This window comes from Hyalella azteca, unplaced genomic scaffold, assembly GCF_000764305.2.
Source record: "Hyalella azteca isolate HAZT.00-mixed unplaced genomic scaffold, Hazt_2.0.2 contig6555, whole genome shotgun sequence".
NCBI lineage: Eukaryota > Metazoa > Arthropoda > Malacostraca > Amphipoda > Hyalellidae > Hyalella > Hyalella azteca.
This window is the reverse complement of record NW_025936713.1, coordinates 26,704-46,612: the sequence shown is the minus strand read 5'-3', so window position 1 is coordinate 46,612 and position 19,909 is coordinate 26,704. Positions and strand designations below refer to the sequence as shown.

Sequence of the window (19,909 nt, the reverse complement as noted above, 5' to 3'; positions counted from 1 at the left end):
CTATCTGGCCCATACATTTTTCAATATTCAGTGAGCATTCGTAGGGCACTGCATAAAAAAAAGAAACCACTTAAGCGTAACAGGTCGACGTTCCAGGCCGATGCAGGTATTTTCTCTGAGGGCCTTGCTTTTTTAAGGACACAATAACCGCAGTTCATCGACATTCAGTAAGAACTGTTCCGCCGGTCAGGGCGGGCGCTTTTTTAGCGCACACTTTTTGTTGGGTTGTGTCCACGGCAGACACGCGGGCACCAGACGACGCTGGCAGTTTCGCAGGGTCGAAATTGAGATATATTGTATATAATATATATAATTATACACAATATATCTCAGAATATATTGTGAAGAATATAATATAGATATATTATATTCTTCACTTGAAATTGAGCTGTAATTTTCTCAAAATAATGATAGTAAATGATACAATATTTAATATTTTATATTGGGAGAAATTATTATGGAAATAAGAAATAATTAATTCTGCTGGAACTTCTGTTGAAATTGGGCTATAATTTTCTCAAAATAGTGATAGTAAATGATACAATATTTAATATTTTATATTGGGAGAAATTATTATGGAAATAAGAAATAAATAATTCTGCTGGAACTGGAAGGTTAAAAATTTTTTTGATAATATTCAATCTAATGAGAGCATTGAAGTGAATATTAGAATGAGCTGGTATAAGTTGCTATTTGTAAAGAGATGCTGTGAAGGTTAGTCGATTAGATGCTGGTATAAGTCTGATGGATCACAGTATCACACAACACTATTATAAAATAATCTTTCCCGCCAGACATCCGATAATTTAATTTCTAAACGTTTAAATTAGGTTTAAACGTTATTTCAACATTATATGCCAGGACGGCAGGGTTTAGCATAAGAGTCTAATTATTGATCAGCATCAACAGTCATTATTTATGCAATTATTTGAACTTCTCGGTGCATAAAATTACCAATATAAATAGGATAACCTTTTTCTCATATCTAATCTATGCTAAAATATTAGAGACTAAAATTTAAATCTTCCCTATAACTAAATAAATATAAATTGCGCTGACCAACTTCTGATTTTTATTAAGCGGAGAAAGCATCACCGCTTTTCTTAAGATCAATGTAAGTACAAATAACGACTATGAAGCGGGGACTGAATTACTATTGAGGACCGAGGAAGTTTGTCCTGATATAATATCAATCATAGAAAAATCCCACTTAAAAGTTCGAGTAAACCATAGAAGTATGACACACTGAAACACATGATTGCAAATTCCTCGACACCAATAGGTTAAATGAGTCCGACTCTCTATCCTGGTTTTGTGTATCACCGTGATCATTCATTTAATGAATGAGAAGATGAATGGAAGGCAATGAGGCAGAGGTCATCGCTCTCGTAACTTTTTTAATAAGAAACGGAATTGCGCAGGTTTATTGAGGTTCAACCCACGTACATAACAGGTTCTTGCAGGTCGGCAACAAGGAGGATGCTTTCTCCTTCTACAAACATGAGACCACTCATGAAAGAGCCCAAACTTAGGCCAGTGAATAAGAAATTCATCTTAGTAATGATAACCTTCTGCAGCTAGACAGTTTTATATATCGTGTCTTCGCCGCCAATTACATACATCGCAAAATGTTATTCAAGTGAATATGTTTCAATGTTAATCAAGTGAAATTACATGCGCAACACGTAAAGTGAATGTGTTGTTGGCGTCAAACCGGAAATTACATATATTAAATACATAGAGATTACATATATATATATGTCCTTTCTGTATATATAAGTGTAATCCTCAACAATAAAAAATTTCAATTTACATGTAAATAAATTCCAACACTGGCCTTCCTGCACACGATAAAACAAATATCTGGTATGAGAATATCTTTGTTTGCAACGCAACGCCAACATATGGATTGCTAATGAATAAAAATATGCAGCTTTTCATGTTTTCGATTAAAATTAACGAAGCGTGTACGACTTAAAATCATTTGTATAACTGAAAGTGAATAATATAAATAAATTTTATAGCTGTTATCAACATAATTAACATATAGAGTATACGCTTGCAATACGTGACCGGTCATCCATCGCTTGATTTTGAATAGAAATTGAAAAGCATTGACGCATTTTTACCAGCATTGAACCTTCCCCTGTAATTTAAGCACATGCAAATATGATATTAACTTAATTATTAGAATTTTAACTAACAAACTGTACAACAATTTGAATATTTATCATAAAAGCCTTGAATACAACGCATTCGCATTCGAGACAGAGACTGGAACACGGACTCGGTCGCCTGGAGAGGCCGAACCAATACTTCATTGTGGCTTGTCACTGACAAGAATCTTTTGTCAACAGAAGACTTCCGCAACACTGAGCACACTTCACCTGCGTCTCCCTCCCGCCACCACCACCTGAGCACACTCCAGAAGCTCTCAAGTCTGCGGTGGGCGCCCCACCACTCGCTGCTGCAGGTGCTGCACACTGAGCCCTCGCCCCACCTGCGGGGCTCGCCCACACAGCTACACCCGCAGGCTCTGCAGGATCCTAAGTACAGAGCTCTGCTGCAAGCTGGTCCTGCCACCAACCGCTTCAACTATTGCTGGAATACGAACTTTAGGTGAGAGATTCTCTACTTATAATATTGTGGTCATTTATATAGGGAGATTTGTGGTTATTTATAGACCACGCCAATGATAATATTGAGGTACGACGACGAGCAGTTTAAACTATTGCTGGAACACGAACTTCAGGTGAGAAATTCTCTGCTCATAATATTGTGGTCATATATAGGGAGATTTGTGGTTATTTGTTGATCATGCCAATGATAAAGTTGAGGTACTACGACGAGCAGCTTCAACTATTGCTGGAACACGAACTTCAGGTAAGTGATTCTCAGCTCGTAATATTGTCGTCATATATCGGGAGATTTGTGGTTATCTGTAGACCACGCCAATGATAACGTATGATAATGTTGAGGTATTTCGACGAGCAGCTTCAACTATTGCTGGAATACGAACTTCAGGTGAGAGATTCTCTGCTCATAATGTTGTGGTCATATATAGGGAGATTTGTGGTTATGTGTAGACCATGTAAATGATAATGTATGATAATGTTAAGGTATTGCGACGAGCAGCTTCAATTATTGCTGGAATACGAATTTCAGGTGAGAGATTCTCTGCTCTTGTACAGAAAATATTGTCCTCATATTATGGGAGATTTGTGGTTATTTATAGACCATGTTGAGGTCCTTATCAAAATGTGACCAGCAGCTTAAACTACTGAATGAGAGGTTTATGGTCATTTAATATCACAATTTGTGGTTATTTATTGACTATGTCAATAATAACGTTGAGGTACTGCGACGAGCAGCTTAAACTACTATTGTATTACAAGCTCCAGGTGAACTATTCGCTACTCGTATAATTAGATGTGTGTGGTCATATAATGGGGCGATTTGTGGAGGTTTGAAGAAATAGCCAATGAAAATCTAGTTTATGCATATCGCACAACTGTTTCGTTTCCTGAATCATGTAAAATTTAAAAATAATTTTAGGTATATTGGCTGCTAAAATATAAGAAGCAAAACTAACCGAGCGTAATCTCAAAAATTCAAGCCCCTGCATTTAACATAATCGATGAAAGCAACGCTTGTCTTTTTATCGAAGAAAAATATTTTCGTTCGCATAGCAAATTTTTCGTAGCTGATCTTTTGAATATAATTATAAATAGAAACCTAACGTTAACCATGCCAAAATAATTTAGGATGCTTTGTTGAATAGCTGAGCAGAACTGAACTATGATGTTATATTCATTTGGTAAAGAATACAATGTCATTATACAAATCATATTCCAAAACAAATTCCTTCGATAGCGTTTCTATGTAAAAGTTCTATATAAATTCACCAAAGAAGAACAATGAACAAATTATCTAACAAAACGCCTATCCAGGCCTATGAAGTTAACAAACATCCTCTGCGTGCGTCGAGGTGTAATAACAACTTAATTTCGTCTATGTTTGTGGCGGAGGTGGCCGCTTATACATCATCCATACGAGCCGCCATTAATCAGATGAAGTTCTCGTCGTCTATGGAATCTCAGCACCTAAATTGCCGAGGGTCGCCGCTTGACTTTCCATGAAAAACACGGCGCTTGAATCACGGAATGAATGTCCTAATCATTCAAATATTTATTAACTGGAAAATTCGGCGCTTGAATCACGGACTGAATGTCCTAATCATTCATTATTAACTGGAAAATTCGGCGCTTGAATCACGGACTGAATGTCCTAATCATTCAAATATTTATTAACTGGAAAATTCGGCGCTTGAATCACGGATTGAATGTCCTAGTCATTCAAACATGTATTATGTGGAAAATGCGACGTTTAAATCGTGGATTTAATATCTTTTTCCATCAGATATATATTGCGAGAAAATTTTTGGCGCTTGAATCACCGAATTAATTTCCTAATCATTCAAATATTTATTAAATGGAAAATTCGGCGCTTGAATCGCAGACTGAAAGTCTTAATCAGTCAAATATTTATTGTGTGGAAAATGCTGCACTTAAATCACGGACTTAATGTCCTAAATAATTTATTTACTGTGCAAAAAATAACCGCGCTTGAATTAGGGAACTAATGTCCTAACCACTTTGATATTTGTTGGGCAATGAAACGAACGGTCATTCAAAAATTCAGACCTCAATATCACCCTGTCGATAACTGATATCAAGCTTTCAATAATTTCAGAGAATGTAACATCAACTAACAGCTTCAATTAAAAGTTTTCATAACAGGAACCAAAATAAGGCAACTGTTGTTTAAAGCCAAGGTAATAAAATAGCGGAGGACTCGGTAGTAAATTGAATATAAACTAATACGACACCGGAAGGAAAAAAAACTTTGAATATTGAAATTATTAGAAGAGTTTTCAATCCCACGAGGTTCACTGTAAATTAGTTCTGCAAAATTTCCTACACCAATTAAAAATTGAACCCTTAAATTTTTCATTCATATGAGAATTTGATATAAATATTTCATTAACAAACACATTCAAAAATTTTACAGAACCATTGGTGAATGCAGCTACTCCATGGAATGCCCAGCCGCTGCACCAGAATTCATCAAAGGTTCCGTCGCACAGGGCTCAACCCGCATGTCCACAGGCTCTGATCCTCATAAGTTCGCATATCGAGTTGCTCACAGTCCCCTTGACCGGTCATCCAGAAACTCGATAGTTCCTTCACAAGCTTCGAATTTCTACTCAAACTCGGGCAAATTCGGTAGTTCCTTCAGAGTTTCTAATGACGCTGCCCCTGGCTGGTCATCCAGAAACTCGATAGTTCCTTCACAAGCTTCGAATTTCCCCTCAAACTCGGGCAAATTCCCTAGTTCCTTCAGAGTTTCCAATGACGCCATCCATGGACGGTCGTCGAGCAATATGATTGATCCCCTGAAAGTTCTTAACTCGTACCCTAACCCTGGAGTTTCTGTGGGCCCAGCAAGCGGGTATCACGTGGCACCTACTCCAGGTTCGATCTCCACGCTTCACGACTTCACGGCTCCCCTGCCTAAGTATATGCCTACTGGATGCGCTTACGTCTATGATGACAACTTGGTGAGAAATTTTTTAAATGATTTAGCTATAAAACTTGTTTCAAAACAGATATACTCTTCAAAGAATACAGAATTATTATGAAGTTCATTCATTCAATTGTGGAATAATATGATATATTTTTCAAATTTGATGCATGAATGTACTGGTCTACGGAAAATTTTATTTGAATTCGTGCAAAGTTTACATGATTTTTCAGCCATGAGGTGTTCAAATATCTACAAATTCAAATTAAAATATCTAAGGTTTTCCATCCATGGAACACGTGCACAGTAAATAACAATAAATTGTTGATTTTCAGCTTGTATAAACTAAAGTTATTCTATATCTCTCTGAACAGTACCTCAGAGATTGCTGCCTCCCCGCTGATCCTCGGTCACTGAACTCGTCTTCAGCAAATCGCTATAAAGACATTAATTCAAATGGAATTAATTATGACGACATGTACGCTGGACCAAGTGAATCGGACTTTAATTATTGGGGCGCTGCCAGACGTGGCCCCAATCACGAGGGACAAACCCCAATTTCGGCTGGGTACACTCCTGGTTTGTCAGTACCTGAGGTTATTTTATACGCAGCTGAGGATCACGACGGCGTTTTGGACCGCAGTCACGTGATGAGTCGTCCCGCGTATGACGAGCGACTCGACGGCAATCTCTTTCAGTCAGGTCTCTTCGACGACAGCAGGTCGTCCCATCCAGTGGCTTCTGAAGGCAGTGACAAGAAATCCTCCGTACACTTCAGGGGAAGCTGGGAAAACCTGCGTGACTGGCCTCCGCCTATCCCTACTCACCCTCCTAGCCACACTAACAAACCTTGGTGGGTGACAACAACCCTTCCTCCTCAGCGTACAACGGAACCGTCGTGGCCTCAGCCAACTCCTGATACACCAACAACAACCAGTCCTTGGTGGACACCACCAAGCACCCCGCCACCTTTTGTTAACCCTTGGTGGCCTCAACAAACCCCAGTGGTTACACCCCCAACTACCTCGTCTTGGTGGTTGCCGCAACACCAGCCCGCGGGTCCATTCCAGTGGTGGACACCAGAGCCTCCAATTCCTGCCGCTCCAACCACGAGTAAAGCTTGAAACTCCTTAATTATTCATAAATTTATAAGTTTTCCATTGAAAAACGCGATATTTTATCTTAAAGTGACTTTAAAACTTGCCTACACAGTTAAAAACAACTAATTAAACACATTATTAAACATCGAACTATATTCAAACATAAAACTTTTATAATTCCTGGTGTGCTTCGTAAATGTCCTACAGTTTTGAGATCAAACAGTTTTAATTAAACTAATATACTACCAAATTGTACGCGAATCACACCGGTTATGACCAACTAAAATTCTCACTGAATGATTATTTGTTTTCCAGCGACCACTTCCCCGTCGCCCTCAACAACGCCACCCCAGACCAGCGACCCAGGCACCTTCCAGTCCGCCTGCAGTGCCAGCTATTCTCCAGGCAGTTTCAGGGCACATGACTTCAATAGCATTGCTGAAGATGGAGTGCATGAAGATGTCATCGATCGAGACAGGATAAACGCTCACTTGGGTATAAACAGGATTAAGCATCACGGAAGTGAATACATGTCGCCGAGTTACAGAAATATCAGGATCGGGAACAGCGATTCCAAATTACCATATACGTACGGTATTGGGAGAAGAATGACCTACGACGTCAGTGATCCCAAGACGATTTACCCAAGCAACACGTACTATGATCGCGCCAATGAGCAGAACAGAGTCCCGTTGGTGCAGAAGTCGCCCGAACAAGGCCAACAAGTTCCTAATGCTAACGAGGACGGTAGAGTTGTGGGGGGAAAGCCCGCTGCTCCCCACGCGTACCCTTGGCTGGTGAGGCGGGAGATTGAGTACTGTGCTACACTGTTAGAAAAAACGGTGAAAAAACGGTGAAAAAACGGTCCCACTGGCATTCTAGTGGCCGGTCGCCCCGTGAAAATAAACTGTTTCGCCGTTTTTATCAGATGTTTTTCGGATTTCTAGTGTTAAATTAGAATAAAAAAACGGCGACACGGTGTTTCTTTTCACGTGCCGACCGGCCACTGAAACGCCGGTAATACAGTTAACGGTAATTTTTCTAACAGTGTACATGGCGTCAGTCAGTATAGCTAATCTTTCATAGTGAGCTTAAAGTCACCATTGAAGTCTTCTTTGTATATTATATTTGTTAGCGAAATCCAGTCTTGTATATAATCTTATCAACACATTTAAATGCCTGCCGGCAATATTCCTCATTAAATTTACTTTTTCTTCACTCTGTTAACGTGCAGGCAGTTCTATTCAACGGCCCCAAAAATAATCTTATCAACACATTTAATGGCTGCCGGCAATATTCCTCATTAAATTTACTTTTTCTTCACTCTGTTAACGTGCAGGCAGTTCTATTCAACGGTCCCAAGCAGTTCTGCGGAGGCTCACTGATAGACTCTACACACGTGCTCACGGCCGCCCACTGCGTTGCTACGTAAGTATGCATCCGTGAATTTCCTTAATTTAATATTATCAATAAGTTCCCTAGACATAATAATGTAAAATACATAATTAAATTTTGGCTTATGTCTACTTTTTAATTGAATATCGGGATTTAGGTCTATTTTTAAAAATCGTTAGAAAACATAGTCGCCAACAAACTTTTAACTATAAAAGCCTCAAAAGAATATACACTTTTAGGCTCTATAAAGTGTTCAGTATAATTGAAAATTTCTGACAATTGCGAAAGTAAAGGAAAGTGCGCGCTCATTTTTCAACGTTCAAATAAAATCTTCTTATTAGCTCTTCAGCAAAACGGGTCGTTTTTAGCGCACATGGTAGCCGTGTCCTTACAAAGAACAATTACGATAACTTCTTTGAACACAAATGACGAATTTCCTCAGGCAAAGCCGAATGAACAAGGTATCCCATAGGAATCCCGTAATTATTAATTGCAGTATCACGACTAAGGCCCGATGGATCAGGTATCTAAGAATCGTATATCAGGTACCGTGCAGTTCTGTAGAAAAATGTTGCTGAAAAAGACGTTCTGGAGCATTGAATTATTGAGCTCTTTGTTAAGAATGGCTATATTTAGAGACCCGGGCCTATACTTTCAAAAAAAGTTAGGAGATCGTATGTCCATGAACCAATCATTGACGGCCTTTCAAGCAAAATCTACCAATCATGGACAAGAAAATAGAGCGTAAGTACTTACGTTCACTCAGCGAGTTTTGAAAGTATGGCCCCTGGTGCTTTGAATTATTGAGCTACCTGTAAAGAATGGCTATATTTAGAGACCCGCAGAGTATTGCAAGACCCTGGAGTCAAAGTGTGAGCTGAAGGAGATGTCGGATCAAAGCCCTTGGGTACAAACTGGGCCAATTCAAGAAGCATCGCAAGCGTCCTGCAGCAAATCTTTGATCGACGGGCCAGTGAAGATTTACGCTCATCAACAGCAACTGAAATTCTGAAATAATTTAGAATAGAAATGCGTAATAAATATTTTGCACGGCTCGAAGCTTCATAATTCGGAAAACAATCAATACGAATCCGACATGTTTTTCCGGATATTGATGGCACAACGACGCATAAACTGAGAATGCCAATTTATTTTGAACTTCAAAGCTGAAAAGCACGGATATGAGTGCAATAAATAATATGATGCAAGAAAATACGTTAGTTGCTACGTGTCATGAAATAAATGAAAATGAATCTCCCATCCAAAAACTTAAGCTTAAAGTTTCGATTCATCATGTTTAGCAATATTTTATGAGAACTGATCACTAAAAACAAAATAATTTTTAAGTCTAATTAGTTTATCAGATTGTTTTTATCGTTGCTCATATTATTGTTTCACCTTACATGAGCAGCAGTCTGGTCCGCTACTTTGGGACTCTTTTGTAGTGATATTTGAATAGAAGTAAAAAAATTTCTTTAACATCTTCTTGACAATGCCTTTGTCTACAGGCTGGGCCAAGCAGAGTTGTCCCGGCTGCATATCGTGCTGGGAGCCCACAATATTACAATGCATTTGTCCACAGGCTGGGACAAGCAGAGCTGTCACAACATTACAATGCATTTGTCCACAGGCTGGGACAAGCAGAGCTGTCCCGGCTGCGTATCGTGCTGGGAGCGCACAACATTTTTCAGCGCGAAAGCTCGTCTCAAAGTTTCAGTGCCAAGAAGGTCGTGCGGCACAGAAACTACGATCCTGTCAGGCTGGTGAGGATATGAATGGAGTAACGATATAATTAGAGCGATTTAATTATTGTGATATGAAATAAGAGTAGTGATATAATGTAATTGATGACATTGATGGCTTCTCACTCACTATTTCGATGATATTTGTATCATTTGCAAACTAAATGGAAGTAGTTACTTGTGGAGACTTATGCACGATAACATATGTAAGGTGAAATCAGCACGTTGTCCTGCATTGTTAATAGAAATTAATCCATGCAATTCTGAATAAAAAAATACTCAGTTAATTGAACGCTAATATGCAACACGCTTCATTTTTCTCTCGTCGTGAAACTTGGATTATATTCAAAAGATTTTATGGCGAAGAGCATTCAGAATATAAATTTTTTAACGTCAAGATGGAACTTGTCTTAGAAAAAATAAATATTTATGAAGTTACTTAAGAATTTTCTCTGCTTGAACACGAAATTTAAATACGATTATTATCGTTTATCACAGCAGTGCTTTCTTTAACCTTTTTCTGAAATTCGACCATAAAGTGAAAAACGTTGGCACTAAATCAGCAGGAAAATAGCCAAGCGTATCACACAGTCTGCAAAAGTTTCCGGGAACGCATTTTTTCGACATGCGGGACAGCTCGGCAAGATCGAGTTGTTTCAACTTTACAGATTTGCAGCAGCCCAACGGTATTGCTCACCAGCTTCTGTCGAAGAACAATTCGGTTGATGAACTTGCAGTTTATTCTATTGTAAGTTAGTAATAATATCAAATTCGTAAAAATTACTAATAAACCTCAAGTGATCTTTGGTAAAATGACCGAACTGCAACTGCAGACACAAGAAGGTACAAAAATTTTAGTTCAGTTACCATTCAATCTTCTACTAATGCAAGGTCCACAAAAATCGCCAATAGCTCAGATAAATTCGACCATGCTAAGAATGCGCCTTTGTTTGGAAATAAGTACAATTGGGAAATTGAGGTGACAAAACACCCAATGAAAATTTGATTTTTTTACTAAAATTGGGTCTTTGTTTAGAAGTAAATACAATGGGGAAATTGAGGTGACAAAACAAACAATGGAAATTTGAATTTTTTATTAAAATCGGTCACGTATGGAAGCACACACAAGCTGATACCCTCTGTTTGCACTCGGTGACAAAATGAGAACAAAAATTCCAGCGTAAAGATTATTAGCTTTCATGATGTTTTTTCAGCGCTGTTCACCCATAACGTACCAGGGAGAGGCATCATGTCTGACGTATGTTCAGATCCCTGTAAAACTGCATAAATTCCAATTCTTAAAAATGACAGAATTATTGAAAGGTGAATGCATTTCGAGAGTGATGATCTCTTTATATGAAAGGCTGACATTCAACGAGCAAATCAAACGGCTTCTATGTGTTCAATACGCCTATGCCGACAATCAAAGCAAATATTTGAATCAAAATCTATCTTGAGGCCTGAGGAACTTGCATTGTAGTTAGTTTTTTAATATTTCAGCACTGCATTTTAATGAACGGGATATATATTATCCCCTTTTGGGCATACATTTTCGTTGCAGCTATAGCCTTATTCGCATTATATATGTGTCATATATATGTATGCAATCATATATATTTATGTATATATGATTGCATTTATTTATATATGCATTTTGGACTTGCTTCCAAATAAATTTGCAATCTTGATCTAATCTTCTTTTCCATATCGAGCACATAAGTTTCATCTTATCATTTCGATATTCGAACTGTCACTGTTACCAGAAATGTGCCCTGTTTTCACATGAGTGACGGTGTCGTTGAAATTTGTTGATATCTCGAATGGGATCAATCTTGTAAACAATTAAACGTAAGTTTCAAGTTCTATTAAGATTAACAGACGTACGACATTTTCCGCTGTCCGATTAGACGAATTGTTATAATATAATCTCTACAAATCGGCTAAGTTTTATCACAAAATCATCAAAATTATCACAATTTTTTAACAGAAACAGATATTCCACACTAATCCACATTTCCAGAGCGAGTGCAGAAGATATTTGCCCATTTGTCATTTAGCGTATTTTCTCATTTATGGAAAAAATGTACTATTGTGCTCGCCATGTCCGTCTGTCTGTCTGTCAGTCTGTCTGTCTATCTGTCTGTCTGTCTGTCTGTCTGTCTGTCCGTCTGTCCGTGACCTCAAGTTTTCGTCGACGAGAAAATGCGCTCTCTGTCACTCACTGCAGTGAGTACTGAGTTATATTTTTTTTTCAGATGAACGACGTTGCGGTGATCACGCTGGATCAGCCTGCCGAGATCACGCAGTTCGTGCGTCCCATCTGCCTCAACTCTAACCCTGTGCCTCTCGAGGAAAGCATAGGCACAGTCGCAGGCTGGGGGTCGCTTTTCGAAGGTTGGAGTCTAAATTAATGTAACTGGCTTATAAAATAAACCTAAACGATGCATTAAACTCGCCTAACTCGAAGTTTGGAGTCTAAACTTATCTAACTGGCTTTTAAAACTAACCTAAACGATGCATTAAACTAGCCGAACTTGAAGGTTCAAGTCTAAACTAATCAAACTGGCATACAAAATAAACCTAAACAATGCATTAACTCGCCTAATTCGAAGGTTGGACTCTAAATTAATGTAACTGGCTTTTAAAACTAACCTAAACGATGCATTAAACTAGCCGAACTTGAAGGTTCGAGTCTAAACTAATCTAACTGGCATACAAAAAAAACCTAAACATGCATTAAACTCGCCTCATTCGAAGGTTGGAGTCTAAACTTATCTAACTGGTTTACAGAACTAACCTAAACAATGCATTAAACTCGCCTCACTCGAAGAGAGGAGTCAAGACTTATTTAACTGATCAGGAAAACTAACTTGAACAATAACTTAACACCCCTAACCCTACAAACTTGACACCGTGAGCTATAGGATGCTGGTGACAAGCATGCAGGACGTATTTTTGTTGACATTTTATGATTTTCAAAGGCTTATTCATAAATATCTGATGGTCAGAAAAATATTGCAAAGGGTAATCTTATGGTATGCTACGACAATACACGTCCATCTGGTCTTTGATGAACTGCTCTATGACATTTCAAGCAAGTTTACCATTTAAATTCTTCTGATAATGTGATTTTGTCGAAAATATGTGAGTTTTGGACTGACTGGCATTTCTGGCGATTGTAAATCTTTCTAAACTTGACTACATTACAGTCAGCTCAAACCACTTCTCATTTAATTGGATCGCACATACCATTTTTATTCGAATTTCAGAAGGTGAATAATTCAGGAGAATAGTTATAATTTTGTCAATATCTTATTTAATTTAATGAAAGTTTGTCCCACTGTAAAAACGGTCGTATTATGTATTATTACGGAGAATGCGTTAGAACCGAAATAGCGACAGTGAAAGGCACTTAGAGTAAGTTAAATTTGGGGTGCAATATCCCGAGAGTTTTGTTGGAGCTGCTAAGTATCCTCACGTTGACATAGCCAAACTAGTCGGTTTGTCCGTATATTTCTCAACAACCGTAAAACAGAATTCTTGTAGATATTCAAAATATTTAACATCAATTTTAAATCTTTCACATTTGTCAATGAGAAACAACATATTTGCAACCGAACGTGTTATGTGTTATGGCCCTCTACTATTGCTAAAAATTAGTCTGTGCACGTCATAATCTTTAATATTACCTTCCTAGCGATAAAAAAAGTTTTTTTTTTTTACATTATAATCATCACCCTAACCTCACTTACCATGTAAACACGATTTGCTGCAATAAATATGTATATATTTGTCTTCCTTCACATCATGCTCTGCAAGGTAACATTATTTATTTTGAAATTCCAGTAAAAATTTCATTGTTGCGGAGTTAAAAACTAAAATGCATTTACGTCTCGAGCATAGCAAGCAAAATGCGGTGCATGTTCTCCATATTGGCCGTCGCAGCCGCGGCTCAATATCAAAAAGATATTTTTGGCCTCGCTACTCGAATATTTCTCTGAGGATTTTATGTAAACGACAAGACGTCATGCAAGCAAAATAGGAAATAAAAAATTTCTGGAAATTTTGAGGTTCCGGACGTCAGGAAATAACGATGAAATTCACGAATTTCCGGCCAGCTGCAAGCGAATATATCAGAATAAAGATAAAATACTATTGTTGGCGAAAAGATAGAACATGAATAGATAGAATATAATCACAGCAAAATCTTATCGCTACCAATTAGATTTCAGGGGAACTTTTAAAAATGTAATTTTTATTTTTCTTCAACAATATATTACTTACTCGAATACTGGGCACAAGTTGCAACGATGTTGAACATGCAATAACGACATGAACATTTTTTCGACACGACGGCAGGATTAAAATAACATAAAAAACGACCAAGCAATACAAATCATACCTTTGTTATTGCTTCAAATAACGAAATATTGCAATGGACACTGTAAAAATTCAAAATAAATAAATACTTTGATTGAATTACTCAAAGTTCGATTCACTCATCAACTATTTGAAAATGCTAAATGATGAGAATGATATTGCAGAGTCATTATTAGCACTTCAGCTGGCTTATCATTAATAATATACCTGCATCGAATTTTAATTAGTATACATCATGATATGAAGCATTACAATAAGGATCATGATATGCCTCAATTTTACATATACTAAATGACGCACTTTTTGCACGTCGCACTTATATGCCTTTTTGCCAGACCAAGCTTGCAAAAAAACCCATACAAAGGCAAAATATGCGAGGCTATTTCGACAAAGTCTCACTTCTTTTTCTGAGTGAAAATAGACGAGGCCTCTGAAGGCCTCATCAGCCACGAGATTGATCACCATGTTGGGCCCTCTTGACGAGGTCTAATTGTTAATTACTAATTAATTAGTAATTAACAATTAGTATTTATTAATTAGTAAATTATTAATTGTTAATTGTTACCCTAATTACTGCAGTCCCTGAGTATTTTTATCATCCTACAAAAGTCTGTTTGAGTTAATTATTCTTGAAATAATAATGTACCATTCTTGAAAAAGTTTTCATTTTTTGCTATAAGCACTTATTAAAACAAAGAACTATTACTGAACTTTGTACAAACTGTGATCGCATGAATACCTCTTTATAAAAGAATTCTATACAAGATATAAGTTGCATTTTGTAGCCACATTGCACGCCCAGACTGCAGTTTGACATATCACATAAATATAATTCTATATAATAAAGTTGTGAGAGGCCGCCACATTGCCCTTAATTAGCATATTTAGAAGCATTAGTGCAGCTTAGTTAATAATAATAATAATAATAAGAAAAGCTTTAGCAAAGAAGAAAAGAGGCATCAGAATTGTGTTTGAATTATTTTTCAATAGAAAATTTAAAGTAGGAAATATTTAAAGTACTTTCCAATAGACGAAATTCAGAATTGTTTTCGTTTCTTCGTTAAAACCTGTTTATTATGCTTTTTAACTGTTGAGTTGTACATTGTACAATACCCATCAACAGAGAAACAGCTTATACTCCGTAAACATAATTTTTTCTAGATAAAACTTCACACACTTTAGGCATAGTGCCTTTATTGCTGGGCTTTAAGCGGAAGGTAATAATAATAATAATAATGTCTTTATTGCTGGTCTTTAAGCGGAAGGTAATAATAATAATAATGTCTTTATTGCTGGGCTTTAAGCGGAAGGTAATAATAACAATAATGCCTTTATTGCTGGGCTTTAAGCGGAAGGTAATAATAATAATAATGTGTTTATTGCTGGGCTTTAAGCGGAAGGTAATAATAACAATAATGCCTTTATTGCTGGGCTTTAAGCGGAAGGTAATAATAATAATAATGCCTTTATTGCTGGGCTTTATGCGGAAGGTAATAATAATAATAATGCCTTTATTGCTGGGCTTTAAGCGGAAGGTAATAAGATCAGCTTGTCTTCAACCTCCCACAGTGATGTTCATATTAGGGAAATTAGATTATTGACCAGCCACTCACCGTATCGGGGCTGGGATATATTAAAGCACAGGGGCCATACTTTCAAAATTCGCCAAGTGAACGTAAGTACTTACGCTCTATTTTCTTGTCTATGATTGGTGGATTTTGCTCGCGTGGCCGTCAATGATTGGCTGATGAACTTACGATCTCTTAACTTTTTTTGAAAGTATGGGCCCAGAACTACATGGAGGCTGAGGTGCATTAATACCCAGGACATATTAGGGCAGAAACTACTACATTCTGTAGGGCCGCAACAAGGCACGTTGAGAGTAAGAGATCATCTTTAATATAAATGATATGCGTTTAAAAATTCATTTTTAAAGACAACACTTCTAAAGAAACCATTGCCTCCGATGTTACACACGTACAATGAATTTCTAATCGTAATTTCAAATATAAAAAAAAATTCCTTTTTTTATAAATAACAAATTTTAAATTTTCAAAATTAGTAATTCTGTCAATTGATTCATGCATTGTTTCCAACTTTACGCAAGTGCGCACAATTTCAGATCGATTGGACAGGTAGAAGTATGTTAAATACCGATTATAAGATTTGTATTAGACAAACTAACAAATAGAAGTGAAGTTAAAGAGAAGTGCGGTAAAAATAGACTACAAGTTGCCATTCTTTATAAATAACTCATGATTTTTTCTACGCTGAGCAGGTGTGCCACAACAAGCCACGTTGAGAGAAAAAGATCATCTTATATATAAAAATAGACTTCAAGTTCCCATTCTTTATAAATAACTCATGATTTTTTCTACGCTGAGCAGGTGGACCGCAACAAGCCACGTCGAGAGAAAAAGATCATCTTATATATAAAAAATAGAATACTAGTTCCCATTCTTTATAAATAACTCATGATTTTTTCCACGCTGAACAGGTGGACCGCAACAAGCCAAGTTGAGAGAAAAAGATCATCTTATATATAAAAACTAGACTACAAGTTCCCATTCTTTATAAATAACTCATGATTTTTTCCACGCTGAACAGGTGGACCACAACAAGCCACGTTGAGAGAAAAAGATCATCTAATATATAAAAAATAGACTACAAGTTCCCATTCTTCATAAATAACTCATGATTTTTTTCTACGCTGAGCAGGTGGGCCACAACAAGGCACATTGAGAGAAAAAGATCATCTATAATATAAAAAATAGTCTACTAGTTACAATGCCTTATAAATAACTCATGATTTTTTCTACGCTGAGCAGGTGGACCACAACTGTTGAGAGAAAAAAGATCATCTTATATATAAAAAATAGACTACAAGTTCCCATTCTTTATAAAAAACTCATGATTTTTTTCTACGCTGAGCAGGTGGACCGCAACAAGCCACATCGAGAGAAAAAGATCATCTTATATATAAAAAATAGATTACAAGTTCCCATTCTTCATAAAAAACTCATGATTTTTTCTACGCTGAACAGGTGGACCACAACAAGGCAGCTTGTGGGAAGTGAAGCTCCAGTTCTGGAACAACAACAACTGTGCTCAGAAGTATGGCCCCGCGGCGCCTGGCGGTATCGTGCCTTCCTACCTCTGTGCCGGCAGGGGCGGCAAAGACTCCTGCTCAGTGAGTTATGCTCAATAAAGTTATTAAATTATTCTAACAACAAAAGCTACAGTAATTAAAGAAATATATTATAGCATTTAAAAATAAATGAAATGAAATTTATTAATTTCTTAATAAAGTTTTGCGAGAAATTTTGTGAATACATTAATGAAAATAATAATAGAGCAGAGGCCGTACAGTCTAAACTCGCTTAGGCACATGTAGCATCCTTTGGAAACATAGGAGCTGATTTAATGCCTATTGCCGTCAGTGATAGGCTGACTGTGTTACGAACTTGTAACTATTTTTGATAGTACGGCACCTAAACATGAAGGCTGTATTACGAAACTATTTTTGATGGTACAGAACCTAGACATGGAGGCTGTATTACAAAACTATTTTTGATGATACAAAACCTAGACATGAAGGCTGTATTATGAAACTATTTTTTTTGTTGATATACAGAACCTAGACATGAAGGCTGTATTATGAAACTATTTTGATAGTACAGAGCCTAGACATGAAGGCTGTATTATGAAACTATTTTTACTATTTACGATAGTACAGAACCTAGACATGAAGGCTGTATTATGAAACTATTTTCACTATTTTTGATAGTACAAAACCTAGACATGAAGGCTGTATTATGACTACACTTGCCAGGGCGACAGCGGAGGTCCGATAGTGCGGCGCATCGATGGCGTGTGGACGCAGGTTGGACTTGTGTCCTGGGGCATCGGGTGTGGCAAGGGCGAGTATCCTGGCGTGTACAGCAGGATGACTCACTTCCTGCCTTGGATCACTGACGTCGTCAATAAGTTCTAGGTCATGATGACTCACTTTCTGCCCTGGATCACTGTCATCTTTGACATTGTAAATTAAAATCTAATCTGTGCGGTGGCATAAAAATCTGTGTGAAACAATTTACAGATGACAATTATGTTACAAAAATATTGTTTGGGTTTTCATCGAGGCAAAGCTATAAACTATTTGATGTTTAATTCTTCAAATAAGGAATAAATTATTTTCTTGGAACTGCTTAGCCCAGCGTGACGTGCTTTTCCGCACGAAACGCAATTATCAAAATTTTAAAAGATTCAAACATTGTCGAACGAACGTTAACATTAAAGCAAATAGACTCTTGAAACAATTGTATTAAATAGTTTGAAGGTATACTTGTAGTTTTGTAACAGTAGTAATTGCGAGTTTAGACATTTTTTATTACTCTTCTAGACAAGAGAAAGTTAATGCAAGGAAGCTTCCCACATATCATTTTTGTAACTTTTAAGTGATCGTCTTATGTTCCCTTGGCGTAGCTTATCACTTCAAGCACAAATAGAACAATCGAAATTATTAAGATATGAACCCAGATATACGAGCTCCGTTAGTCATCCAAAAAAAATCAAAACACGTGCAGTTTGTTAACAAGTTTCAAACATGTTATTGATATTTAATATTCACACCATCCGGAATTTATTTCGTATAAGCTTAGAAGCTAGAGCAAAAAATAAAAATATATTTTCGTGACTTGAGTCGATGCGTGCGATGTGAATATTATCATTTTACTCGATGCATTTTTTAATAAAGAATATAATATTAGCATAATATTCGTGATTGAAGCATTGGGCATTGAATGCTAAGGAGTTATTGTAACCTCGTAGCATGAGCATAATTATTTATGATTATTCGGTAAATTAAATTTAGTCACTGAAGTAGAATTAGAGTTGGCAATAGCTAAAGTAGAGTTAGTAACAATCAACATAACCAAATCAACTTGCATCTAATCTGATTAAATCCAATAGAGATACACAAAAAAATCAAGGAAAACGTTACTACGTCAACAATTATACATTGAATACAACCACAAATCGTTTTAAAATGCCTTGTTTAATTGTACTTAAAGGAAATACTAATATTTTTCTTTCGATGAATTTGATCATGTTTCAGCACATAACACCTATCCAAGATATTATTGTCGAAAACGAAATAATGTAAAAGTTTACTCTTCAGACGAAAGTTCTACTATAAATTCCAATGAACAGTGTAAATTAAAGAGACTATTGATTATTAAAATAATATACGGGTCTAGTTTTTTCCTACTGACTGTGTTGCAGCCTGGTAAAAAACTTGCATTGAGTTCTATTTGGCCTGCCGGCATCGAAAACCTACAGTTTCCAGTGACCATAATTGAATAATAGGGACTGAACACTTGATAGCATACAGTTTGAGAAATAAATACTTCATTTTGTCCAAGTCGTGACGCACTCTCTGCACGTAGCAATGATACGCTCGTCGCTGCGACAAACTCGACCATGATGACATCTAGACAAGGACAAAAAATATAACTCAGTACTCACTGCAGTGAGTGACAGAGAGCGCATTTTCTCGTCGACAGAAACTTGAGGTCACGGACGGACGGACGGACGGACAGACAGACAGACAGACGGACGGACGGACATGGCTAGCACAATAGTGCATTTTTTCCATAAATGAGAAAATATAACTCGGTACTCACTGCAGTGAGTGACAGAGAGCGCATT

The 19,909-nt window shown here is 37.0% G+C and overlaps 1 protein-coding gene across 1 annotated transcript in view; it reads left to right on the top strand.

The window, feature by feature from the left end:
- LOC108681805 overlaps positions 1-19,095 on the top strand; it is a 75,147-nt gene extending 56,052 nt beyond the window's left edge. Inside the window, exons 4-12 of the mRNA XM_018170879.1 lie at positions 2,358-2,619; positions 5,071-5,620; positions 5,958-6,696; positions 6,999-7,480; positions 8,023-8,111; positions 9,709-9,841; positions 12,076-12,214; positions 17,245-17,390; positions 18,033-19,095. Of these exons, the coding sequence (XP_018026368.1) occupies positions 2,358-2,619; positions 5,071-5,620; positions 5,958-6,696; positions 6,999-7,480; positions 8,023-8,111; positions 9,709-9,841; positions 12,076-12,214; positions 17,245-17,390; positions 18,033-18,194 (2,702 nt within the window). The 3' untranslated portion in view covers positions 18,195-19,095. The remainder of the gene's footprint in view (positions 1-2,357; positions 2,620-5,070; positions 5,621-5,957; positions 6,697-6,998; positions 7,481-8,022; positions 8,112-9,708; positions 9,842-12,075; positions 12,215-17,244; positions 17,391-18,032) is intronic.
- Positions 19,096-19,909: the final 814 nt, after the last annotated feature.